The 24,491-nt window shown below is 53.7% G+C and overlaps 1 protein-coding gene across 1 annotated transcript; it reads left to right on the top strand.

The window, feature by feature from the left end:
* Positions 1-3,908: 3,908 nt before the first annotated feature.
* LOC308612145 (chymosin-like) lies at positions 3,909-15,793 on the top strand (the record flags this gene model as incomplete). The annotated part of the gene is given in 10 exon segments (XM_081224444.1): positions 3,909-3,950; positions 3,954-3,970; positions 6,573-6,723; positions 7,589-7,706; positions 8,715-8,833; positions 11,229-11,428; positions 13,197-13,310; positions 14,083-14,227; positions 14,816-14,914; positions 15,656-15,793. Coding segments are annotated over 10 exon segments (1,143 nt in total).
* Between the last annotated feature and the right edge of the window lie 8,698 nt (positions 15,794-24,491).

The raw sequence follows: 24,491 nt of genomic DNA, 5'->3' as shown, positions 1-24,491 counted from the left end.
GCCCCAGGCTTGTTGAGTGTGGATGTGATGTGGTCATCTTCGCTGAACTGCAGGATTTTGGTGCTGGGAGGGTCACGTGGTCAAACTGAAAGGCTGCACCGTCAAGAATCAAACCGACCCAAGTTTCAATCCCAGCTCTGTTTATTATTAGCTGAGTGATATTGAAAATTAGTTAAGTTTTCTAAGCTCCTGTTTTCTCATCTGTAACATGGAGACCTTTTAAAAGAGTAAATGCATGGTGTCTGACATTAACTAAGCACATGATGCGTGGTATAGGCTTTTAGTGTGGCTGAATGATATTTTGAGGTACTGATTTATGACTAAAAAAAATCCTCTCATTTTTCTCCTTTCTCTTTCCTCAGGAAAGGAAAAGCGAGCTTTACCTTTCTTTGCCTCAGGGAAGATGTGGGCAGGGCAGAAAGCAGAAGGGACCTGCAGGGTTTCCAGGTCAGGATGTGTTTCTCCTGAAGCCCTGGGGGAATTTGGGGCTCCTCAGAGGGTGTAGAAGGCAGAGGCAGGGGAGTCAGGCAGATTCTGAGTGGCGGGGACCTGGAGCCTGCTTCCTGTCAGTGGCGCAGGTAGGTGGCAAGATCAGGGTGGAGTGGCCGTGTGGCCTGTCTTGGGGAGTATGACCATGGCAGCTTCCAGAAGGCTGGGGTCTCAGGTGAGACACGGAGGCAACAGGGACCCAGGCAGGGACAAGGAAAGACCACAGGACACTGCTGCCCGCCCACGCCCCCGTAAACTTGGCGGGCTGGAGAGTCACGTGTGCCAAAGCACGTCTGTGGGGCACTGTGCAAAAATGGCTAAGGTTAATTTGCCCCTCAGTCTGGAGGGCTCGGGGCACAGTGCAGAAATTCAACTGATGCATAGAGCACAAAAAGAACTGCTGTTGTGGACACATCTGAGATTCAGACCAGCTCCATGAGCTTGTAAATCCCACATTTCACAGATGAGGAACCGAAACCGGGGAATGACTGAAATGTTCAAGGTCACACAACCGCAGTCGCGATGCCTCCTACTTGTAGAAGGCCTAACAAACAGCAGCCCTGGACTCACTTATCTTTGACCCTCACATGACCCTCTCAGTGTCATTGTCTCTACCCTACAGAAGAGGAAACTGAGGCACACAGAAGTAAAGGGATTCACTCAAGGTCACAACACCATGTGGCAGACCCTGAGTTCAAGCCCAGGGTAATTACACATGGAGACCCAGGATTCAAGCCCAGGATCATCCCACGTGTACTTTACAGAAACCACGCTCCCCTGCCAACTAGCCCTTGCAGAGGAGGTGTCTGGTCCTTTGGATCACAGCAGGGTCACATACCAGGGCCAATCTGGCCCCCATCCGACTGTGGCTCCCTGGGGGTGGAGATGACACTAGCTCCACACCTCTGTCCAGTGGAGCCCATAGGAGATTCTCAGGATGAGTTGAGTTGGTGTTGTTGCCGCTCATGTCTGAGTGGAGGTCACAAGGTTGGGTACCCAGGAAAGGCTGTCCCTGGGCCCTGATTTCATTTGAGCTACTTTTGTGGATCAGTTCCCAGACTCAAAGAATCTAGACCAAGGAGAGTCATTCCCACCTGGCTCTGGGTACCCACTGATGAAATCTTATCGTGGCTTTTCTAAAAGCTTTTTTCAGTTTTTGGGCTGCTTCCCGGGAATAAACAGTCTAACATCCTGTGCAGTGTGGGGCAGCCTCCCTGATAGTGTGCACTTGAATGCTGTTAGAATGATCCCAATCTTGTGAATAAACACGGAGAAACCAGTGCTTTGGTTCTTGGCTTTGAGGGTCACATTGCTGAGGGAGAGGGGGCTGAGCCTGACTTCCAAGACTCATTGTCCAGTAGTGTTTGCTGCTGGGTCAGGCTGGGCCACTGGTGACATGGAGCGGGGTGGTACAGCACTCTTGCCTGATGTGCTGACCCCTGCGGGTCCCAGCCCCAGATGCTACCAATGGCCCCATTGCTCATAAGTATGGCTGTCCCAAGGAATGTCCAGAAGATGAGAGGAGTGAGCTAGAAGCAGTGCTGCCCCAGACTCAACATTGTAAACTCATGAACTTCTCACAGCCTGTCGGGCCCTGTGGTATAGTGTAGAGCATCAGACCAAGTTCAAGCTCTTCTTCCTCACGGGCAAGCCCTTTAACCTCTCTGAGCCTCCATCTCCTCATCTGCAGGACACAATAAAGATGTGGCCTGCTATTTATTCCTCAAGAGTGGCGGCAAGACCATTCATTCATTCATTTGCTTAACCAAGTATTTATTGAGCATCTACTATGTGGCATGCTGGGTGCTGATGTGTGGGAGGAAACACCGGTCGGATACAGGGCCACTGGGACAGGACACGCAGGCTCTGCCTGGCCTGGCAGGGCAGCGTTCTCAGGGAAGGAAATGGGAAACAAGCTGTACCATCAGGTGGCATTTTTTTCTCTCTGCTTCCCTGGTTTTGGAAAGGGAGGGTGCCTTGATGATGTCGTGAGGGTGCTTTTGGAAAGCTGGATGTGCCCATGGCTGCTTCCTGGGGCCTGAGAAGCAGCAGCATCCTGGGCTACTGGGAAAAGATGTGAGGGTGGGCATTGCCATGGCCAGGGTGGGGTCTGCCTGTCCTCCTCAGGCCTGTCACAAAACACTCAGATTCCCTGTCAACTGGCCTCCTGAGGCCCTTACAAGTCAAATACAGGAGCTTCTGGATCTGCCCCTCCCAGACCACCCCCTGCCCATGTCCGGGGCCCACCACAGGCCCACCACATGCTCACCTCTTCAGCTGCCCAACCTGCCCTCTCTGTTCCAGGCGCATGCTTCCCTCTTCTACACCACCAGGCCTCCCTCACTTTGCAGACATCTGTCCTACAGGGTGTGGATGGCTGGCACTCTGGTCTCCCTCACAACTGTGGTCCCAAAGCCCCTGCCTTATTCTGACTTGAGCCTGAGCTTCCAGTTCATAGCCTCCCCTCACTCCTGGGATGTGACTTCCACTTTTGTGGCTAAGTCTTTGTTTTCCTTTTTGCCCTAATTCTCTCCCAGGCTACAGGTCTGAGAGCATATCTGGCCAATCTGGCCTGGACGCTGGGACCCTCTCTCCTCATCACAAGCCCCTGCATGTGTGCCTCCAAGAAGCTCTTCTGGGTCCTTTGTGTGTGGCTTAGATGCGCTTAACCTGTTCCCCAAACCTGACCATCATGTCATAGCTTCCTCTTTCCCCTCCATGTGTGGCACATGCTTGCCCTCCCCATTTACCCTCCTCAGGCCCCCCAACTGTTCATGGGATCTGGTGTCTACTCCCTCCCCTTCCCAATGCCCTTCCAACATAGAACAAAGGGCCACACTCTGGGGGAGCAGGAATCTTGGATCTGTGTCTCTCTTAGATGGAGATGACAGACTGAACAGGCACTCTAGGCCTCAGATGCCACTTGGGGAGTAGACTGAGTGGACCCTGGAAACCTGGGCTGGGAGGACTGGGCAGGGAGACTCCAGGATAGGGCCGGCTGGGGCTCCCGTGTAGTCAGGCCCAGGGACGGGATGCAGCTAGGGCAGGAAGGGGCTCACTGGGAACAGGCCTCTTTACAGACCATCAGGTGGGACATGAGATAGGGCTCTGGCAGTGGCTCCACCTGTGTTAGCCCAAGAAGTCCTGTTTGAAAGGGGAAATCAGATCAGGAAGGTGTGAGTGACATTTCCTGGCCTGAAGATCAGGCATGTGTACCCTTCAGCTTTGAAGTCCCTGGAGTGGCCCTTATCAGAGCCGGTGTTGTGTAGTCTGGGTGCTATCTTAATGTGTTTGTGGAGTGGCCTGAATTTAGGGGCTATGTCTGCAGCCTGGGCTCCCAGCCAGAGGGAACCCTGCATTCTCTATAAAGGCTGTGGGAGTGGGCACTGGCTACTGTGGTGGCCAGACCCAGGTCCAGGATGAGGTGTCTCGTGGTGCTACTTTCAGTCCTTGCTCTCTCCTAGGGCACTGGGATCACCAGGTGGGTGTCAGGCCCCAGGGGAGGGGATGGGCATCGCATGCATCGGCTCTGTGTGGGTCTCTCCATAGTCTTCCAGCCATTGTTCCCCCGGGGAGTCCTCAAGGAAATGCTGCAGTTTCCCAAGATAGTTGCTCCCGGTCAGTCTTGCCTTTGTGTTTTGGGCCTTTCCCTCTAAAGCGTTCCGTTACTCTCTTCAGGGCGTGGTGAATGAGAACAGGGAGTCAGATGGGCTGCCTGGGAGATTAAGGGCATGGCTTTTGGAATTAAACTGCCTGCGATTTGACCCCCAGCTCCATCACTAGCGTAACTCTCTAACACCACTTAACATAAATTTGTAAAATTAGGATGACAGAAGTATCCATCTTATGGGGTTGTCATGAGGGGTATATGAGTTAGTATTTGTAAAATGCTCTGAACAGTGCCTGGCACATTGTAAGAGCTATGTGTGCATCTGTTAAACAAAATAAAATTCTCTTTATTTTGTCCAAATCCTTTGTGGGTGAAGTTCCCAGGTTCTCCTCCCAAAATAATAACTGATATTTATGGAGCTGCTTGCTACTAGGTGCCAGACACTCAACTAGGTCTTTACCTATACTAAGCCTCAGGGATTAGGTAGATATATTATTTGCATTTTTACAGATGAGGAAACTGTTGTTCAGGGAGGGTCTGTGAGCTGCCCAAGACCACATGGTTAAAAATGGAGGAGACTTGGCCTTCTGTGGTGGCGCAGTGGTTGAGAGTCCGCCTGCCGATGCAGGGGACACGGGTTCGTGCCCCGGTCTGGGAAGATCCCACATGCCGCAGAGCGGCTGGGCCCATGAGCCATGGCCGCTGAGCCTGCCCATCCGGAGCCTGTGCACCGCAACGGGAGAGGCCACAACAGTGAGAGGCTCGCATACTGCAAAAAAAAAAAAAAAAAAAAAAAAAAGGAGGAGCCAGGACTTGGTCCCAGGTGGTCCCAGTCTTGGTCCCAGACTCTTGCCAATGACGTCACATTACCTCTGGTTCCCAGGTTCGAGCCCTGTCAAGGTCCGAGCCCAGGGAAACCTGAATCCATCCCTGGGAAGCAGGATCCCTAAAAAGAGGTCCAGTGTCTCTGACCAGTGGAGGCTGCTTGTGGTGGTCCTGAAAGTGGAGCTCTTCCAAGTGTCAGGCCTGGACGCAGGAGTGGGTGGAAGTTTCATGGTGGTTGGAGCCTGTGTTCAGGGCCGCCATAGTGGGGCGGTGGACTGCCTTTGATGCTCGCTTGCCCTGAGGGAGGCTCTGTGGGTCTTGTGTTGTGATGGGACAGCTCAGAAGAGTTGCAGTTACTAGTGTGGGAGTCACCAGGCACTCAGCCAGTGGATCTGGTAGCCAGTGAGAACCGGAGCTGGAAAAAGCAGAAAGCACTGGGGGCTTGGACATGGGAAAGGGCAGCTGTGGGCTTGCTCGCAGGAGCTCAGTCCAGCCTCCTTCCTTTTGGGCTGAAGTTCTTTTCTATCATCAGAGACAAAGGCTGAGAAATGTCTCGAGAACCTTTCATTTATAGATCAGGTCCCCGCTGAAGTCACACCTGAGGGCTGGGGGTGGGAGGCGCCAGACCAGAGACCATAACTCACATATGAGGTTGTTCCATGTGGGATCCATTTGGGACATGAACAACATGAGAAAACCCATTTTCTTTATGGGTCTTAAACCTGCTGCCATTTTATTATTCTCAGAGCACTTTCACACCTGTAGTCTCCAGTTGTCCTTAAAATAGGCCCACGGAGGAGGACCATGTGATTCTTAGAGCTGGGAGGGACACTGGGAACCATCACTCTCCAGTCCTTCAATCTGCAGGAGAGGAAACTAAGAGCTGGAGAGGTTAAGCCACTCAGTTGGTCCACGGCAGGGCCCCGAGATGGCTGGAAAGGAAGAGATAATCCATTTCGCAGAGAAGATACCAAAGCTCTGAGGGCTTTGGGGAGACCAGGTCTTGAACCAGCTTCTGCTGTTTTCCTTCTTGATTCTCTTCCTGCTGATCTGCCTCCATCACCCAACATCTAAATTCTAAGCAAGTTCCCTGGGGACCACACTCTGTGCTGAAACCCTCTGAAGAATTTCCACCCACATTAGGCTGCCCAGAGAGCAGAGAACAGGTGTTGGCAAAGGGTAGAAGCATTGTCATAGCATTTTCCAGAGTGTGGGGGACACCGTTTTTCTCTCCAGACAGTATGCTTCTGGAGGGTAAGACTGTACCCTTTTCCCCATTGTGTCCCCTGTGCCCCATATGGTGCCCGGCACATAGTAGTTCCACAGTAAGAATTGGAGACTGAATGAGAATACGCTTAGTGTCTTTCAAACCTAGGAGTTGCAAAACTCATTAGCGGGTTATAAAATACATCGATTGAGTCTCCACCAGCATTAAAAAAGAGAAAGGAGTAGGAAATGTCAGAGTGCATTGCATTTAGTAAGGGCTGGCGCGGATTTGTGAACTGACGTAGAATACAATTTTTACTTCGGGTTATGGTACAAGATTGGGGGAGTGGCTTGTGGAGCCCAGAGCCTCTGGGCACTTCTCTGAGGCTGGGAAGCCCTGTGGAGATGCCCACCTCATCACTAACTCTTCCCCTTTCCTCAGGATCCCACTGCACAAAGGCAAACCCCTGAGAAAGGCACTAAAGGAGCATGGGCTCCTGGAGGACTTCCTGCAGAAACACCAGTCGGCCATCAGCAGCAAGTACTCCAGCTTCGCGGAGGTGGCCAGCGAGCCCCTGACCAGCTACCTGGATGTGAGTGGCTCTGCCTGCCTTCCCGTAATGATTCCCACACAGTGTGTTGGCTGCCCCCTGTCTCTTTCCTTCTTTCAGGAGTCATGGCGCCCCGGGGGATGTGGGGCCGTCTCCCACGCCTCAGTATCTCCCAGGGGCCAGCAGGCCCTGTAAAACCAATCCCTGCACCTCAGATGACCTTCCTGGGGACAGCATCCCTCGGGAGTACATGGTCTACTCCCAGATCCAACCTCATGCCTGCATTTCTGGGCCCAGGGAACCCATGTCTTGGGCTGGGCTTGGCAGGGAGGGGGCAGCTGCTTGGGACATGGCAGGAGTGCCCCCTGTGCCCTCTTCCTTTTTGGAGACTGTCTGTCTCTCATCTGTCACTCTTGGCAGTAAACAACCTGCTATTTTTCTCTTCTGTGCCCTCGTTCCCTTATCTAGGTCGTCCCCATCCCCATCCCGGCCCCAGTACTGACCCGTGGGGAGAGCAGGAAAGGAGAGGTGACCAGGACAGCTTGGGTCTGGGGTCTGTACCTAGCTGGTGCCCCATCACTATGTCCCTGCCCCTAGCAGGGTGGCCCAGGATCCCTACCAGACAGGGCTTACCTTTTGGTCCAGTGTATGCTTTGGGGGCTGATTCCAGCAGTGGATGTAGGGCTTGCAGGAGGGGCAAGACAAACATGGCTGGGGTCGGAGCTCAGCATGGGGACCAGGGATGAAGAACCCCCCAGGGATCCTCCTTCCGTCTTTTCCCCCTCAGCCTCCTAGGTCTGTGGGCAGAAAGCACGGGGCCTACAGAATTGAACAGGCTCCGTGCCGAGCATCAACCCTCACCCCCATGCGGTGCTCCCTACCCTCACCCAGTGCTGTCTGTCCTCAGAGTCAGTACTTCAGGAAGATCTACATTGGGACCCCGCCCCAGGAGTTCACTGTGGTGTTTGACACTGGCTCCTCCGACCTCTGGGTGCCCTCTGTCTACTGCAAGAGCGACGCCTGCCGTGAGTGACAACCCCCAGTGCCTTGCCCACCCCTCTGCTCTGCCAGCCACGGTCAGGGTGGCTGGGGGTAAATGTAGGGGGAAGGAGAGCTTGCTTGGACATGCCCAACCTCACTCAACCCTTCCAAATGGCCACAGACTGGGAAGGTGTGCAAATCACAGGCTGATGTATAAAGCACCAGCGAGAAATGTGGGAACTTTGCTTTTTTCCTTTTTTTTTGGCTCTATTAGGAGCCAAGGCAGACTTCTTACCCTCGCGGGTCCTCAGTTTTTCTTTCTATAAAATGGGGCTACAACATGCCAGTGGCTCCTGGGAGAATGAAATGAGAGGTACTGAGTAAACTTTTTTGTTGTTGTTTTTTTTTTTGGCTGAGTTTTTTTGGGTCTTTGTTGCTGTGCGTGGGCTTTCTCTAGTTGCGGTGTGTGGGCTTCTCATGGCAGTGGCTTCTCTAGCTGCGGAGCACGGGCTCTAGTTGCGCGGGCTTCAGTAGTTGTGGCACGTGGGCCTAGTTGCTCCGAGGCATGTGAGATCTTCCCGGACCAGGGTGCGAACCCATGTCCCCTGAACTGGCAGGCGGACTCCTAACCATGGCTCCACCAGGGAAGCCCCTGAGTAAACATTTAAGATATGTAAATAATTTATTTCTCCCATAATCCTAGGAGGTCGGTACTCTTTTTATCCCCGTTTACCAGGTGAGGAAACCAATGTTCAGCGAAGCAAAAAGAGTTGTGGGAAATTACAAAGCTGGTAGATGCCGGTCTCGGGAAACCACAGGGATGGTTTTCTTCTTCCTTTTTTTTTTTTGTTTGGGAGCTACGAAGGTAGCACTGGGGGTCAGAGAGTTCGGTTGAGCAGCAAGGAATAATTTTCTTGCTTATTTTCAGTAGAGAGAATCGTTAGTATTTAGACGATATTCTTACAAGACCTGGTGAGGATTCAGCTCCCACTGGCACTGTCGAGTGGTGAGAAGATGCTACAGGCCCCACTAACCCTGAGTCTGTGTTCCAGAAAATCACCACCGCTTCGACCCAAGCATGTCGTTCACCTTCCAGAACCTGGGCAAGCCCCTGTCCATCCAGTACGGCACGGGGAGTATGCAGGGCTTCCTGGGCTACGACACCGTCACTGTGAGTGGGGCTTGGGGCCAGCCAGCCCTCGCCTTCCCCCCCCACCAGCCACTCTCCCACCCAGAAACCCGGGCTCTGGGCTGTGCCACAGCTGGTGCCAAGAGGCCCTTTGGGTCCTGGCCCTGTAGGTGGCCCTGTGGGGGAGGACTCTGAGAGGGATTTTAGCCAGCAGCAGCTGAGGGGTGTCCCTCCCTCCCTTCCCCGTTTCCTTCCCATGTCAGTCCCCAGAGGCCCACCTGACATGCTTCTCTGGGTCCTATTTCCATCCCCCTAACCCCTTTCTCACTTGACCTTGCCATAGTGAGTCCTGAATCCTGAGTCTGTGCCAGTTCTGAGCTCTTCAGTGTCACAAGTGTGATCTCATTTTAAACTTAGTTCTTTCAACAGCCCTTTGAGGAAGGTATTCTCATCCCCATTGTTCAGATGAGGGACCCGAGGCTCCAGATGAGCTGATAACTTGCCTGAAGTTGCACAGCTGTGGGACAATGGGAGCTGAGTGTCAGACCCACGTCTCCGACTCTCTGGGTTTGACCTCACTCTTGATCAGTCATAGAGCAGCATCTTCTTTCATGTCACAGAGCATCTGTGCCCTCTGGACAAGGACTCCCCTTGCTCTTGTTCCTCTTTGGCTTCTGAAGTACTTAATACAATGGCCAGCACATAGTAAGTGCCCAATACATGCTAACATCTTTCTTTTCGTCCTCCTCCACCATCTAAGATTAAAAATCAAGCAGCATCCCTTGGTGCTCTTCACCTTGATCTTCCTTTAGTTCTTCCCGGAGTCTGGCTGAGGTCTTTTTTACTTCAAGCCCAAAAGGACACAGCCCTTCTCTGCTGACAGCCCTCTCCTCAGCTTCTTCCCTTGGCTGGGCAGTTGCCCTCCCAGCTCAGGCCTTCCCAGGAGTCAGCACCAGAGCCACTGGCTGAGGTGGCCCAGCAGACAGACCTCTGGAAGGCTGATTCCCCTGCAGAGGTTTTGCTATTTTCTGCTATTTTGGGTTCTGGGGGAAAATCTGCATCTTCACGGAAGAGCTGGCCCTTGCTGTGGGCCTGAGCCGTGGTGCATCTTGCTGTCTTCGCTCACCCAAGTGGGGCAGGGGGTGGGAGAGAGAGGCTCAGGGGTCAGGACCTCCCTCCCCCCTGCCACCCACAGAAGTCTCACATGAAGTGAGAATGAGTGGGGCACCCAAGGAAGAGAAAGATCAGTGTGGGTGGAGCAGAGTGAGCTAAGGGACCAGAGGAGGGAGAAGAGGGGTGAGAAGCAGGACCAGAGCATGAGGGGACTCTAGGACGCAGGTTTCACCCTGAATACCTTCAGGAGCCTCTGGAGCAAGGGGTGACATGAGGACGTCCACTCTCCATTTCGCTTTGGCTGCCTGTGTGGAGGATGGGTTATAAGGGGACAGCGTAGAAGCAGGAGGCCTGGTGGGCCGCTGTGGGAGCTCAGAATAGGCTAGTGGATGCGTCAGCCTTCCAGGGAAGTGGGCAGGTTGATAGGACACTTTGGGGTTAGCACTTCTTCTCAGAGTGCCGATAAAGGTTCACTGATCATACATTTAGTAAGTGCTCGATAAATGTTCAGCATTCATATTCTTTAGTCTAAGCACTGCCTTGAGATGCAGGTGTTATTATTCCCTGTAACAGATGAGGAGATTGAGGCTCAGAGAGGTACTTGTCCAAGGTCACACAGCACACGACAGAGCAAGGATGCACAGCGGGATCTTTTATTCTTTTTTTTTTTTTTGCGGTCCGCGGGCCTCTCACCGCTGTGGCCTCTCCCGTTGCGGAGCACAGGCTCTGGATGCGCAGGCGTTGTGGAGCACAGGCTCTGGACGCGCAGGCTCAGCGGCCATGGCTCACGGGCCCAGCCGCTCTGCGGCATGTGGGATCTTCCCGGACCGGGGCACGAACCCTCGCCCCCTGCATCAGCAGGCGGACTCCCAACCACTGCGCCACCAGGGGAGCCCCAGAGGGATCTTTTTAGATGCAAACTGCGTGCGTGTTCTTTCTGTCCATCATGCTGCTCCCACGGCTCTTCCCTGGGAGATGTCCTGGTGCAGCAGCTGATGGGAGGGCTTCAGGCTGGCAGAGGGCCTTGGAGCGTCCCTTGTTTTACGTCCTTCTCTGGGCTCACCCCCAACTTCTGCACCATGAGCACTGCTGTCCGTACTCCCAGCCATGCTCCCTCTTCCCCTGCTACCCAGTCCCCTGCCTCATCAGACCAGTTCCCTCAAAACCACAGCACAGAGCTGGGAAAGGAGGCTTTTCTCTCTTAAGCTCACATAACTATGCTGCCTAAAAGAGGGCGGGCGGGCTGGCAGAGCCTGACCCTCGACCTTTCTGGGTCCTCTGCCTGCAGGGCCCCCTGGTGGAGGTCACTCTGCCTTTCTTGCAGGTCTCCAACATTGTGGACCCCCAGCAGACTGTGGGCCTGAGCACCCAGGAACCTGGTGATGTCTTCACCTACTCCGAGTTCGATGGGATCCTGTGGCTGGCCTACCCCTCCCTTGCCTCTGAGTACTCAGTCCCCGTGTTTGACAACATGATGAACAGGCACCTGGTGGCCCAAGACCTGTTCTCGGTTTACATGGACAGATAGGAGTTGCACCCAGCGTGGGCTGGACTTCCACGTCCTGGCAGGGACTGTCAGCTGAGGACTGTCCACCCACTGGGGATGCTGCAACACAAGGGTAGTCACCAGCATCCAAGCAAACCTCTCCTTGCTTCCAGGAACATCCAACCTCCTGTCTAAAGGTTCCCAGCATGGTCACTGATGCAACCAGAGTTCACTGGGCCAGAATTTGACTTTCATTTCTGGCATTTAAAAAAGGAAGACTGGGGCTTCCCTGGTGGCGCAGTGGTTGGGAGTCCGCCTGCCGATGCGGGGTACGCGGGTTCGTGCCCCGGTCAGGGAGGATCCCGCGTGCCGCGGAGCAGCTGGGCCCGTGGGCCATGGCCGCTGAGCCTGCGCATCCGGAGCCTGTGCTCCGCAGCGGGAGAGGCCGCAGCGGTGGGAGGCCCGTGTACGGCAAAAAAAAAAAAAAAAAAAAAAATCATTAAAAAGAAAAAGGAAGCCTGGATCCATCTCTGTATAGGGGTTTTAAACCTCTTTTCTTCCAAAGCGGCAGGACTCAGTAATCATTTATTGATGTCACTGAGACTCACAGCTGTTTAGAGCAGGCTCTAAAGGAGTCCAACCTTCTCTTTTCAATATGCAGGGAACTGAGGCCCGGGCGGGACGGTCACCCTCAAACTGGTGGAGAAGCCATGTCTGGGGCCCAGGGCTCCTGACTCCCGGTCCAGCGTCCCCCACTCTACCCGCCTGATGGGGCAGCTCTGCTAGACAGGGGTGGGTGGCAGGACTGGCAGAAGGGAACCACACCCAGGAGAAGGAGCTGGGTAACCCAGGGAGGGGGTAAATAGGTGCATTCATTCATTCATTTACTCAGTAGATATTTATGGGTCCTTACTATGTGCAGGGGCTGTGCCAGGAGACGGGGGTACATCAGCAAAGAAGACAAACTGGGAGTCAACTTTTTAGCAGGGGAAACGGACAACACACACATCATAATTACGTATACAATTAGGATGACAGCTGTGATAAGAGCACTCCCTGCAGGGGAGATCTGCATGTACTGAAGGCTTAATAGTAACAGGCAGCCCAGTCTGACGGGATATGTGTGTGGAGAGTGGCCAGGGGAAGCTTCGCTGAGGCCTGAGTAGTGGGTGATATACAGGTGAGACAAAGGGATGGCACATTTTAAGCAGTGGGGTGGCATGTGTCAGAGCCCGGAGGTGGGACAGAGCTTGATGAGGCCAAGGAACAAGAGCTGCAGAGTGGGAAGCAGGTGACCCACAGTGTGCCAGTGTTTCCTGGCCATGAGACAGAGTCCCAGAAGGAACAGAGAGGGTTTGGGCTGGGGTGGCAGTTTTCATCCAGAGCATGGGGGACCTCGTTGAAGACCCCTTCCCCTACTCGAGGCCAAAGGGCTGGGGGCCGAAAGCCTTGAGGGGGGGGCAGGGACACAGTGGCCTGAGCAGACCATGGCAGGCACGTGACCTCCTACTTCCTGACCTCCCCTCCCACAGTAACGACCACGCTCTGGGCTCTAGTGCTGCCTCAGCCTGGGTGGGTGCTGCAGAATTCAGAGAGAAAGGATGCTGTAGCTGATATCAAAGAAAAGCCTGGAGTGCTGGGAAGGTGGGAGGGCTCATTTGAAGCCTTTGGGGTGGAGGTGGGTGTTGGGGGCAGGGAGGACAATACGGCAGGGTCTGAATCGCATCTAACCCTGTGTGGGGCTGGGCTACCTCCTCACAGAGCCAGGGTGTCGGAGTCCCACATTATGACTTTCCTTGGTTTCAGGAATGGCCAGGAGAGCATGCTCACGTTGGGGGCCATTGACGCGTCCTACTACACAGGATCCCTGCACTGGGTCCCTGTGACCTTGCAGAAATACTGGCAGTTCACTGTGGACAGGTGGGTGAGCGGCAGCTGTGGCCCCGCCAGAGGCCGTCCCCAGGTGTGGGGATGTGAGGGTCTGGCTGTCAGCCCGTAGCTCATAAGACCATCACATTAACGTATGAATCACATGCTCCAAAGCCAAGTGTCTTTGTCAGTGAGACTGCTAAACATTCACTTACACTTTATTAATAAGACTAGCTGTGCTTAATCCAGCACCACTACCTGCCAGGCATTGCGCTGGGTGAGAATATGACTGCCTGGTTTAGTCCTCACTAGAGCCCTGTGGGGGTGGTGCTGTGATTATCCTCATTTTGTAATTTACTAACATCGGCTTTGAACCTCACGACCATCCCTTGAGGAAATCAAGAATGGGGTGGTTAATGTACCCATTTTGTAGATAAGAAGCCTGAGTGTAAGAAGACTGGGGCATTTGCAGCAAATAAATGGCAGGAGAAAGCTTGAAACCAGATCTTTGGGCAACCAGTGTGGTACTCATTCCACCCCTTAATGCCTGTGACTTTGTTGTTTCATTGAAGTTTCTGTCCCGTAGAAGGTCAGGTGGCCTCCACTGAGCCACTGAGCCACTGAGTTGGGAGAAAATGGTTTCGGGTCTTTTGTCTGAGTTCAGGAAGTTAGGGGGGCTCCAGGAAGGAGCCCAGAGAAAAGGATCTGGGGTGGCTGGACTTCCTTCCTGTCAAGGATCCTGGCAGGGGAGGCTAGGAGGGACCCAGAGAGGGAGGGGTGGATGCTGGATGTGCTGCGAGGCCATCCTATTTCCCCTCTGCAGGGTCACCATCGGCGGTGTGGTGGTGGCCTGTGTTGGTGGCTGTCAGGCCATCCTGGACACGGGCACCTCCTTACTGGTCGGGCCCAGCAGTGACATCCTCAACATCCAGATGGCCATCGGAGCCACACAGAACCGGTATGGTGAGGTGAGGCCAGACCCTTATCCCCACCTCCCCAGCCCCCCCTGAAGAGGGAACCCCTTTGCACATGGAAGAAATGACAGAGGGAAATGGTGAGGGGTTTGGGATTCCTGCAGGGGTTGGGATTTCTTGGGCGGCCTTCAAGATGGCCTAGCTTTTCTAGCCTTGGCTCACTTGCTGTTGGAGGTCCCATGCCTCGTGCAGTGGCTGCAATCTGACTTCCTGTCCCCAGGGAGGAAGGACTGACTCACTGAGCTTTTCTGCGCCCTCTTGTCCCCCTCCACCCATGGTTCTCCCCTCTTCCTCCCTGACAGCTAAGTGCTCTCAGTGTCCTTGGGAGCTCTGGCTGGGCTTGGAGGGGAAATGTCGAGGCAAACAACTCCTTGTCTCGAGCTGGTGTCTGTCCCTGGGCTGGTCCCCATCAGTGTGACTCCTTTGAGGTCTAAGGACCTCCCTGGGGTCCTCTGAGTAGCAGGCCCCTCCCCACTTCTTGGCTGCAGTGCAGAGGAAGAGGTCCCACCTGGGACTTTCTCTGCTTCTGGCAGTCAGATCACACCCATGGCCCTTCTAAGAGGACCTCCCTCTGGTCTTTAGTTTGACATCGACTGCGGCGGCCTGAGCAGCATGCCCACGGTGGTCTTGGAGATCAACAGCAGAATGTACCCACTGACCCCCTCTGCCTACACCAACCAGGTATGAGTCTCCGGAGAGGAAGCCTGGGCTCACCCAGCTCCCCTCCTGCCTCCTGGCAACTCAGCACATTGGTGGTAAGTGGCATGGGCTAGATGGAGAGAGCAGGACGTGCATTTAGACCACCTGGCCTTTCGGAGTGGGGTCTGTTGTCCTTGAGCGTCATTTGTGGCTGCGGCAGCCTCATCCTGAGAGAAATGGTGCAGACAGGAAGGACCGAGCCCAGCGGCCTGAGGGAGGGTGGGATGGGCGGGACCACAGCCACCCATAGGAACCTCCGTCCACTGCGCTAGCTTCTAAGCCCTGGGGCCTAGGGCTTTGTCTGGGATTTTTCTTGATAACCTGGGCTTTGTGGGGACCCAACCCTCATCCCTACTGCCCTGCTGGCTTCAGCTTTGACCTAATCCTGAGCACCCCGAACTGTCAAGGTCTTGGGTCCCCAGGCCTGTTCTGGCTGGTCACCAGGGCCGTAGGTGCTAAGAGCAGGAGGGCGGGGGGTTGGAGAGGACCAGTGAGGGGGAATGGGGAGGGGACCTACCAGGTGATCTTGGATCTGACACTTCACTTCTGAATGTCAATTTTTTCATCTGCTGAGTAGATGAATCTGATACTTGTTTGCTTAGCTCAGAAGGTGATTTCAAGGGTGAGAGGAAATAATAGATGAGAGAGTGATTGGGGGTGGGGTCCGGAGAGGTGCAGCAACTGGGGTTGGGACCAGCTTCATGTCAGCCTTCCCTTTTCCAGGACCAGGGCTTCTGCACCAGTGGCTTCCAGGGTGAAAATAATTCCCAGCAGTGGACCCTGGGGGTTGTCTTCATCCGGCAGTATTACAGCGTCTTTGACAGGGCCAACAACCGTGTGGGGCTGGCCAAGGCCGTCTGATTGCACCTCTGACCAAGAGCCTCACTGTCCCCAAACACACGCACATACACACATGCACCCGCACGCATGCACACACACGTGCACACACATAGGTGAGGTTTTCAAGCAGATGGTTCTCAATAAACACCACATCTCTGCAAAGCCTGGCTTCCTTTGGGGCTGAATCGCTGCACCGCTCTGGGGGTGGGATGTGATAGTCACGTGGTGTGTTCGGCAGAGCTGGGGCCACGTGGGGAGGGAGCACTGTGGACACTGTTGATGGATGGAGACTTTCACAGGGGAAGTGGCCATTTCAAGCTCTGGTCAGGTCTTTGAAAGCAAGACCAGTCTTGCCTTCCTGTTCTCCTACTCCCCGTCTTTCTGGGGAAAGAGTGCAGTAAGTGAGACCTTTGCAGGATGAGACGTGTGCCCGGGGAACAAGGGCTTGAGGTCGGGCCAAGTGGAGAATATTGGCCTAGGGAGAGAATGGCTCTAGTCCTATTAAGAGAAGGGCTTGACTGCCATTTGCAGAAGACATTAATGGGACAGGCAGAGGGCTTATGGGAAGATCTGAGGGTCCTGAGGTTGCTGTGGGGAAGAACCACAGCCCAGAGTCCCATCCTCATTCTTAGAGGCTCCACACCTGACTCGCCAGCGCCTGAAAAGTAGCTACATTGCCGGAGTGGGCCCATGTCCACTGGTTCACAGAGGCAGACATGTCAAAGGTCAGCAAAGACCACAGCTGTCAGTGAAGAGGCCATGCATGCTCACAGGTCCCTGCAGCCTTCTGAGGAAAGGAGAGGCCACCGAGGAAATACAAATATCAGGGGGTCAGAACAAGGGCCTCTAGGCAAAGGTAAGAGGCTTTTCTCAGTCATGCTACTTTGAGGTGCTGTGAGGGGCAGGCTGACCAACCTCCTGGGGAGATCCCAGTGCTCGGTCACTTGGCAGGAGCTGTGCACGTTTGCTCCCTCGACCCTCCTTCCCTCCTCTGCACCCCTTCTTTCGACAGTCTTTTCCCTAAAGGGGACAGTACCATTGATCAGGCTTCACTTTTCTAAATCACAATCTTGCCCCCAGAACAGTCACTGGGCTTTAAGTCACACCTTTATAGTAGCTGAACTCTCAGAGACCTTGGAAAGGGAGCTGGGACCCATTATTATCTAGTCCCTGCCCTCACTGTATCCTGACCACACGTGCCCTGCAAACAGCTGAGGGGCAGGTGAGTCACGTGGCATGTCTCAGAGAGCCTGAAGCTACAGGTGTGGCTGTGACACTTCACAAAGGAGGCTGTCCTTTAGGAAGGGGGCAGGGGGCTCCCACAGGAGCTACGGATGGGGTCCTGTTGACGGGACCCTCTGGGGGCATCTCCTGGGGTCTTTCCCAGCTGTACCCAAGGACAAACAAGATGGGACCCAGAGTGGTGGAGATGCTGTGTCAGTGGCTTTCTTGTCTGTGGCTGAGCAGCCGGTGCTGGCCGTGGAGGGAACTGGGGACCTCTGGTAGGGAAGAAGCAGGCCTGCACCGTGGTGGGTGACGTGGGAGAGGAAGGGCTCAGGCTGCAGCCCCGGGGAGCGGAGGGGCCTGGGGTGGGTTTGGGCAGAGGACACAGGAGAATGTTCTGGGACTTCAAGGGCAGAGGGCAGCGTTGGTGCTTCAGCCTTATAGGGTTGGGGAGGCGAGTGTGGTGCTGAGTAAGTCCTGGCATTAGGCACTTCTTTTAATCTAAGACCAATACTGCCTGTTTGCCAAGAATGAGACAGAACTGGGCCACTTTCATTATGTTTAGGCTTCCTGTAGATTAAAAAAAAGCCAAACAGGCTCACGAAAATTGTGTTACATTTCAGTGGTTTACCCTTAACAAATTGTATCTTAAACATCCAGACCTCAATTGGAGGTAATGTAGAAAGTCATCATATTTATGTGATGACTTTCATAAATGGGTAGCTTGGACCAAATGGTCCCCCACTGCACCCACTGCCCACCTGGCCCGGGTAGAGACCCTTGTCCCGAGGGGCAGCACCTTCTGGGTCTCATGGGCCATGGCAACCTCACAGTCTGCTCCTGGGATTTCTCCTGGCTACAGAGAAAGGTCTGCTTGGAATGTTCTCCACAGTCCTACCCTTTGTCCAACTTTTAAGTGTCCTTCAAATCTCCCTTCAGTCCAGACCTCTTTAGATCTCCTGACCAGGCCCGGTTTGGTGCCCTCCTATGGCCCTGCTGGGCCCAGCCCTTTCCCTAGGGTACACCTGGTATTTTTATTTTCTCGTCTGTCTCCCTCACGGACAGTGGGCTCCCTGAGGACAGACACTGTGTACCTCTCTTTGATATCTTGGAGGCCTAACTCATGGAGTGCCCCTATCAGGTATTGTTGCATGAATGAGTGAATGAACGGACAAATGATTCACTCGTCCTGACGAGTGACTACTCACTGCTGGTCTCCTCTTTCCTCTCCTTCTTCACAACCGCCCACCCTCACTGCACACTCAGGCCTGCTCTCTACCTTTTCCCTCCCTTTGTGAGCCTGGGAACGGCTCAGCACATGCTGGGAGGACACTGAAGGGGAGAGGAGGGGCCAAGCTGTCTGCAGGGTTTTAAGTTTCTGCCAAGGGGCCCACACCAGGCTCTGAAGCAGGCCCAGATCACTGGGGAGTCTGCAAGGGGATAAAGGAACCTTGGAAGGGGCACATCTGCCATTCCCTTGTGAAGAAGCCAACCTGGAGGCCAGTGAGGAGAGACGTGGCTGACTCACTACCAGGTCTCCTACCTGCGCTGTCTGCTGGAGAGAACCAGGGCCTGGCGGGGCAGCTGAGGAAGTCTCAGGGGCCATTCACGTCCACCCTCTATGCAGTTGCTGCCATCTGTCTGCTACCATGGCCACACTCATTACCCTGAATGGCTGGCCTCTGGGCCTTTGCTCATGCTGTTCCCTTTGCCTGTTTTCTCCTTTCCACTCTCTCTGACCTGTGAGCTGCTCCTCACCCCTCAAGACCAGCTTTCAGTGTCCTCTGAGGTGACACCCACACGGCACCAGACTGCTGGCTCCCAGCTTCCTAATTGCTCGGCAGGATCTTTAAAACAGTGTTTATCTTGCCTTTGTTATTCACTGACATGTTGGTCTCTCTGCTAGAGTCCCTGATGGACAGCGCAGCATTTTTACTCTCTGAGTCTTCAGTGCCCAGGGAACTTCCTGGCACACTGTGGAGGCTGAGAAAGAGCCCAAGGGTGGCTTATGCCTTGTGACATGAGTGGGCAAGTCTCTGACCCGGTGGCATGAATCATAAGTGCTGAAAAACAGGGGCTCTCTCTCTCTCACAGACACACACAGACACACACAGACACAGACACAGACACACACACACACACACACACACACACACACGTCTCCAGGTCTCATACCAGTCCCTGCCCCGGCACTGGCCCTGGCCCTGAGTACACACAGGCAGAGGCCTCAGGCCTAGAGCTCTATTTCCAGTTCCTCTCCCTCCTTGTCACTCATTTTCCTGCCAGTTCTCCTCTTGCTAATGAGAGGAAGCTTTGGCCAGGGAGAAGCTTGGAAAGGAAGTCTTTGAAATGGAAATGTTATGACAAAATGATGGATTGTTTTCTGGGCTGTGCAGTTTGTTTCTTGCTTGCAGCAGCAGAAGGGGAGAATATCTCTGCACCGGGAATGGTGGAGGTTGCCCACGTCAGGAAGCCCTAGACAGCAGGAAATGCAAGTGAAACACACACCAGAAGCAGGAAGCCGGTGGTGGGAAGGTAGGGCGTGGGAAAGCCCCAGGCAGGCAGAGGAACATGGCCTGGATACTGCCCAGTAGCTCTGGTTGGAGCTGCGGCCCCCGATGGGCCAGGGTGGGCAGCAGCTTCCTGCTGAGGCCAGAAGAAACATCTGGTGTAGCCTTCGGCCATGGCCACACCTACCACCCTGCAGGGCTGGCCTCTGGACCTTTGCTCATGCTCTTCCCGCCATGTGACGTCCCTTTCCACTTCTTCTGACCTGTGAGCTGCTCTTCATCCTTTAAGACCAGTTTAAATGTGCCCTCCTCTGAGAAGCCCCCTTACTGCACATGATGCCCACATCACCCAAACCCTCCAAATGGCAGGAATACTCGCTGGCTGAGCCCTGGCCACTCAGTTTACTTGAGGTTAATTAGAATTGTCACCTGTCTTGTTTGTTAAAAAATATATTTTGAGTACCTACTGGGTGTGAAACTCTGCTCTATTCACCGTGTCCCTCAGTGAGCACAGCACATGGAACCTCCACCCTCATGGAACTCTGTGGGGGGCACAGACTCTGGAAACAAGAAGTGTGTAAACCGCGTAGCAGGTTGGATGACTTTGAAACCGATAGGTGTCGTTTCAGGGGGCTCCAGGAGCACTGTCCTTTATGTCTCAGTGCAGAAAGAATTCAGTGAGAGACAAAGTGATAGGTAAGTGATTTATGAGAATAGGACGCTTGTGAGGCTTGCAAGCGGGCAGGCAAGCGTTGTGCTGCCCTGAGTGCTTAGTGGGTTACATTTTTGTAATCAGAAGAAGACAAGGGAGGGGGAGAAGACCTTCTTTGTCTTTCTTGAGTAGCTGTCACGTTTCCATAAATGATTGTTTTTTTGTGTGTGTGTCCACCACTGGGCAGGTTGTAGGCCTTATTCTCCACTGTTGTTTTATTGTTTTTAGGGTGTTGTGCAAAGAGCATGCATGTCCTAGGGGTCAAAGAGCATGTTTTGGGGGTCATTGACTTATTGAGCTCACTGGGTGGGATATAGGTCTCATGCTACCATTGTTTTGTTGTTTTATTGTTTTGGAGCATGTCTCGTGCCTCTGTTGCATGATTTTGTGCTAATCAAGTTAGCTTGATTTTGTTGTTAAGCAAGCCAATCTGGCTCTGATGTTAAGTGACCAGTTCTGCTTTATGAGTTGAGCAAGCCCGCATCGTTTCAGGGTTTTCCCATGACTTTCTGGAGTGACCATTAATCTTACTGTGGTCTCCCAAAGTCCCTTAAAGATCCCTCTCTATCTACAGTCCCCTAATGGGGTTTCTAAGCTGACTATTTGATTATCCTACTCAATCCCTATCAGTTTGAAGCTCCAAGGGAGAAAGTAGAGCCGGGTGAGATGATGCAGTGCCGCGGGGAACACGCTTGCTCTAAAGCGAGGTGAGAAGGGTAGGCTCCATGAGAAGGTGATATTTGAGCAAAGACATGCAAGAGGTGGGAAGGCATGTGGATATGAGAGAGGGACGAGCATTATAGGTAGAAGGAACAGTGTGTGAAGATTAATCGGCACTTAACCAGTAGAAGTTGCTGGTACATAAATAAGGATACATTAGGGCTTCCCTGGTGGTGCAGTGGTTGAGAGTCTGCCTGCCGATGCAGGGGACATGGGTTCATGCCCCGGTCCGGGAAGATCCCACATGCCGCGGAGCGGCTGGGCCCGTGAGCCATGGCCGCTGAGCCTGCGCGTCCGGAGCCTGTGCTCCGCAGTGGGAGAGGCCACAACAGTGAGAGGCCCGCGTACCGCAAAAAAAATAAGGATACATTATTTTTTGCCCATGCCTCTTATGTTTCTAAAGAGATGACCCTGTCTTTGAGGGCAATAATCATGTCTCAATCCTTCTGTATCCTTCATAGCACTTATGTGTTTGGCACAGAGTAATTGTTCAGAAGATGTTTGTTGAACAAATAAACACACTCCAAACCGTCCTCTAAACGCTTAAAGGCATGAGGCAGCTAAGCACTTGTCCTGGAGCGCCCTCTGGTGGCCTAATCTCAAAAGCCAACTTTGTATACATTCTTTTGTATCTGGCAAGATTCCTCCTTATCACCCCAGGCCAACCAAACAATAGAATTCACTCAGTGCCTACTATGTACAGGGCACGGTGCCAGCTTCTGCAGGAGACACTGACTCACAGGAGGTGTGGTCCCTGCCCTCAAACCCCTCGCTCACAGGACCTCTCGCTGGTTAGCCTTTCCCTTCTCAGTCTTTTTTTTGGGGGGGATCCTCCATCTCCATCTTTCTGGATCGTCTGTCATACCAGAATTACATTTTGAGCTACAGCTGGCAGGTGAGGATGTGCTGAGTCTGTGCCTGAGGGGCTTGGGGGCGGTGTTAGTCCTTCCAGGTCAGCCGAACAGCCCTCCACCCCAAGGAGTTCCAGCTCCAGGGAGCTTGGTGAGCAGCGGGGAGCCGCTGCATGAGCTACTCCCTGGAGTCGGGCTGGGGCTGGTAAGATGCAGACCAAAGTTGTCTCCCCATTCTGGCTTGTGGAATTGTGCGTCCTTTTTGGAGACTGCTCATGCCATTCGCACCTCGTCTGGGCGAAAATAAAGTTCCATCGGAGGTGCTGGGCCTCCCCCGTTTTGTCCTTGTCCACCTCTCTGGCTCGGACCACGAAACCTAAGAGTCTTTTTCTTTCCCAGGGCCCCCTCTAGCATTGAGACCAGAATAGCTGTGTCCTTGAAGCTTTACTTTTAGGGCCTGTGAGAGGCATCAAGGAGCTTCCTGGGTAGGGGCAGCCACACCTCCTGCAGCTTTGGACTGTGACCTGGGAAGTCCTGTGAGCCAGGCCCTCCTGTGGGAGCACCAGATCTCAGCCAAGTTTCCCAAATCAACTCCCTGGGGGGCATTTCTCATCAGGAGAGTCATTCATAAGCAGTGGAGTGGACTGTAGGCAAACTGGCTGTCCGATACCTAGGCTTGTGCCCCTGGGACTCCCAGGGTCACCCTGGTGGCCAGTCTCTTGACCTCAGCTCCTAAGACAAAGAGGCAGGCAGGCCTAAGCTGGGGGGATGCTGGGGCCAGAGCTCTAGTGCCTGCACCTGCGCCCCTGGTGGGTTTGGAAAATATGCAAAGAAGAGAGAATCTCGAAGCACTTTCCTGAGTCCATTTCCAGGGAGTCCCAGACACAGATCAGTTAGGGACAGAAGCTGGGATCTGAGAAGCTTCAGGAATGAGAGGCTTATTGACAGGCTAGGGCAGAAGGTGCCATATGGATATTCTAGTCATTGGTGGGCTATGGATTTGGACTGTATTTGAAGGATTTATTTAGACACAAGAGGAAGAGGAAGGGCTTTCTGCCACCCACAGTGTGCTCCCTTGCCAAGTTCACTGGGCACTTGTGCATGTGTCTCCCAGGCCTCTTTTGTCTCCTCTGACCACTCAGACCTCTGCGTCTTCTTTGCCTTGAGAGGTGTCTTAATCCAGTAGGGCTGCCGTAACAAAATACCACAGACTGGGTGGTTTAAACAACAGAAATTTATTTCTCTTGGTTCTGGAGGCTGGAAGTCCAAGATCAACTTGTCAGCAGGGTGGGTTTCTCCTGGGTCCCCTGTCCTTGACTTGCAGATGAGATGGCCACCTTCTTGCTATGTCCTCACATGGCCTTTCCTCTGTGCCTGCACATTCCTGGGTATCTCTTCCTCTTCGTGTAAGGACACCAGTCATATTGGATTAGGACCGCACTCTTAGGACCTCATTTAACCTTAATTGCCTCTTTAAAAGCCCTGTCTCTAAATACAGTCACAATGGGGGTTAGGGCTTCAACATATAGATTTTGGAGCAACACAGTTCAGTCCATAACACGTGGCATCCTGAAGGGGTGTCCTCCCTTCCCCACTGTGTCTGTCAGTCCGGCATCACACAGCTGCTCATCTGTCCTTCCCCATCCAGCCTTGAAAAGTAAATACCGACCCCCTCCCTGGGCGGCGGGGAGACTAAAGCTGCCTTGCCTGCTTGGAAGCACCGCAGCTCCTTCTGGGACTGGTCAGGCCTTGAGGGGGTACAAGGACTAGGTGAGATTCAGCATGTCTCCCCCACCAGGCGCAAAAGGACACTGAAACATCCCTTGCCCCACTGGAGGTTCCTGAGCTAGAGAGGTGAAAGAGGGTGACACAGGGGACTGTGGCCTTTCCCACGCAGCTGGCGGCCCTGGCCTGAGGTCTGGGACAAATATTCTGGGAATTTGCCTGGGCCTTGTCAGAGTGAACGCTCTCTTACTCTCTCATTAAATATTCATGTAACATACCTAGGACTAGGTGCTAAAGCCACGGTGGTGAGCAAAACACAACCTTCACCCTCTTAGAGCTTTGTAGGCGTGCCACGTATCAGGAGCTTTACCATGGTGAGATTGATTGGGAGGGACTGTGTTTTAGAACTTAAATACTCTGTCCCATTGTCCTTTCAATTGATTGCAGTGTCCTAAAACACCTGGTAATTCCAAAATCAAACTCCATCTGCCAGTCTGTTTCTTAGGCCAATGAGTGTCCCAGTGTTTAGTCTAGAAGGTATGGTCCCCATTCAGCCTGTGCTTCAGAGCCCCTGAGGTGGAGCACGTCTTTGCATGGAGGAAAGGGGAGCAGGCCTGGCACCTTGAAACCTCACCCACTCAGTGGCTCTTGCAACCTGCCCTACGCTGGCTCATGGAAGCCCTTCCCTCCCTGGGGCAGCCTAGGACCAGCTCCCTCCGCTCTGCTACCCCTGATGGGCCACCTGGACTTCACCAGCCTCTGGAAAGGGCCCCAGATGAGATGTCATTTTTATAGTCCCGACAGGTTTTGAGGGAGGATCTGAGAGCTAAAGCCAGAGGGCAGCCGAGAGCTGTGATGTGATGGGGACATCTGGGAAGGGGGAGTTGCTGCAGGCTGCTCCAGCAGAGGCTCCGCAGGGCTCTGGGGCCCAAACTGGGCCTGGCAGGCTGGGTAAGAGGCACCGCCTCTAGGATTTG

This window comes from Mesoplodon bidens, assembly GCF_964165515.1.
Source record: "Mesoplodon bidens genome assembly, chromosome: 2".
In the NCBI taxonomy this organism is placed as follows: Eukaryota; Metazoa; Chordata; class Mammalia; order Artiodactyla; family Ziphiidae; genus Mesoplodon; species Mesoplodon bidens.
Note: the sequence above shows the minus strand (reverse complement) of the source record. Positions and strands in the feature narration are given on the sequence as shown.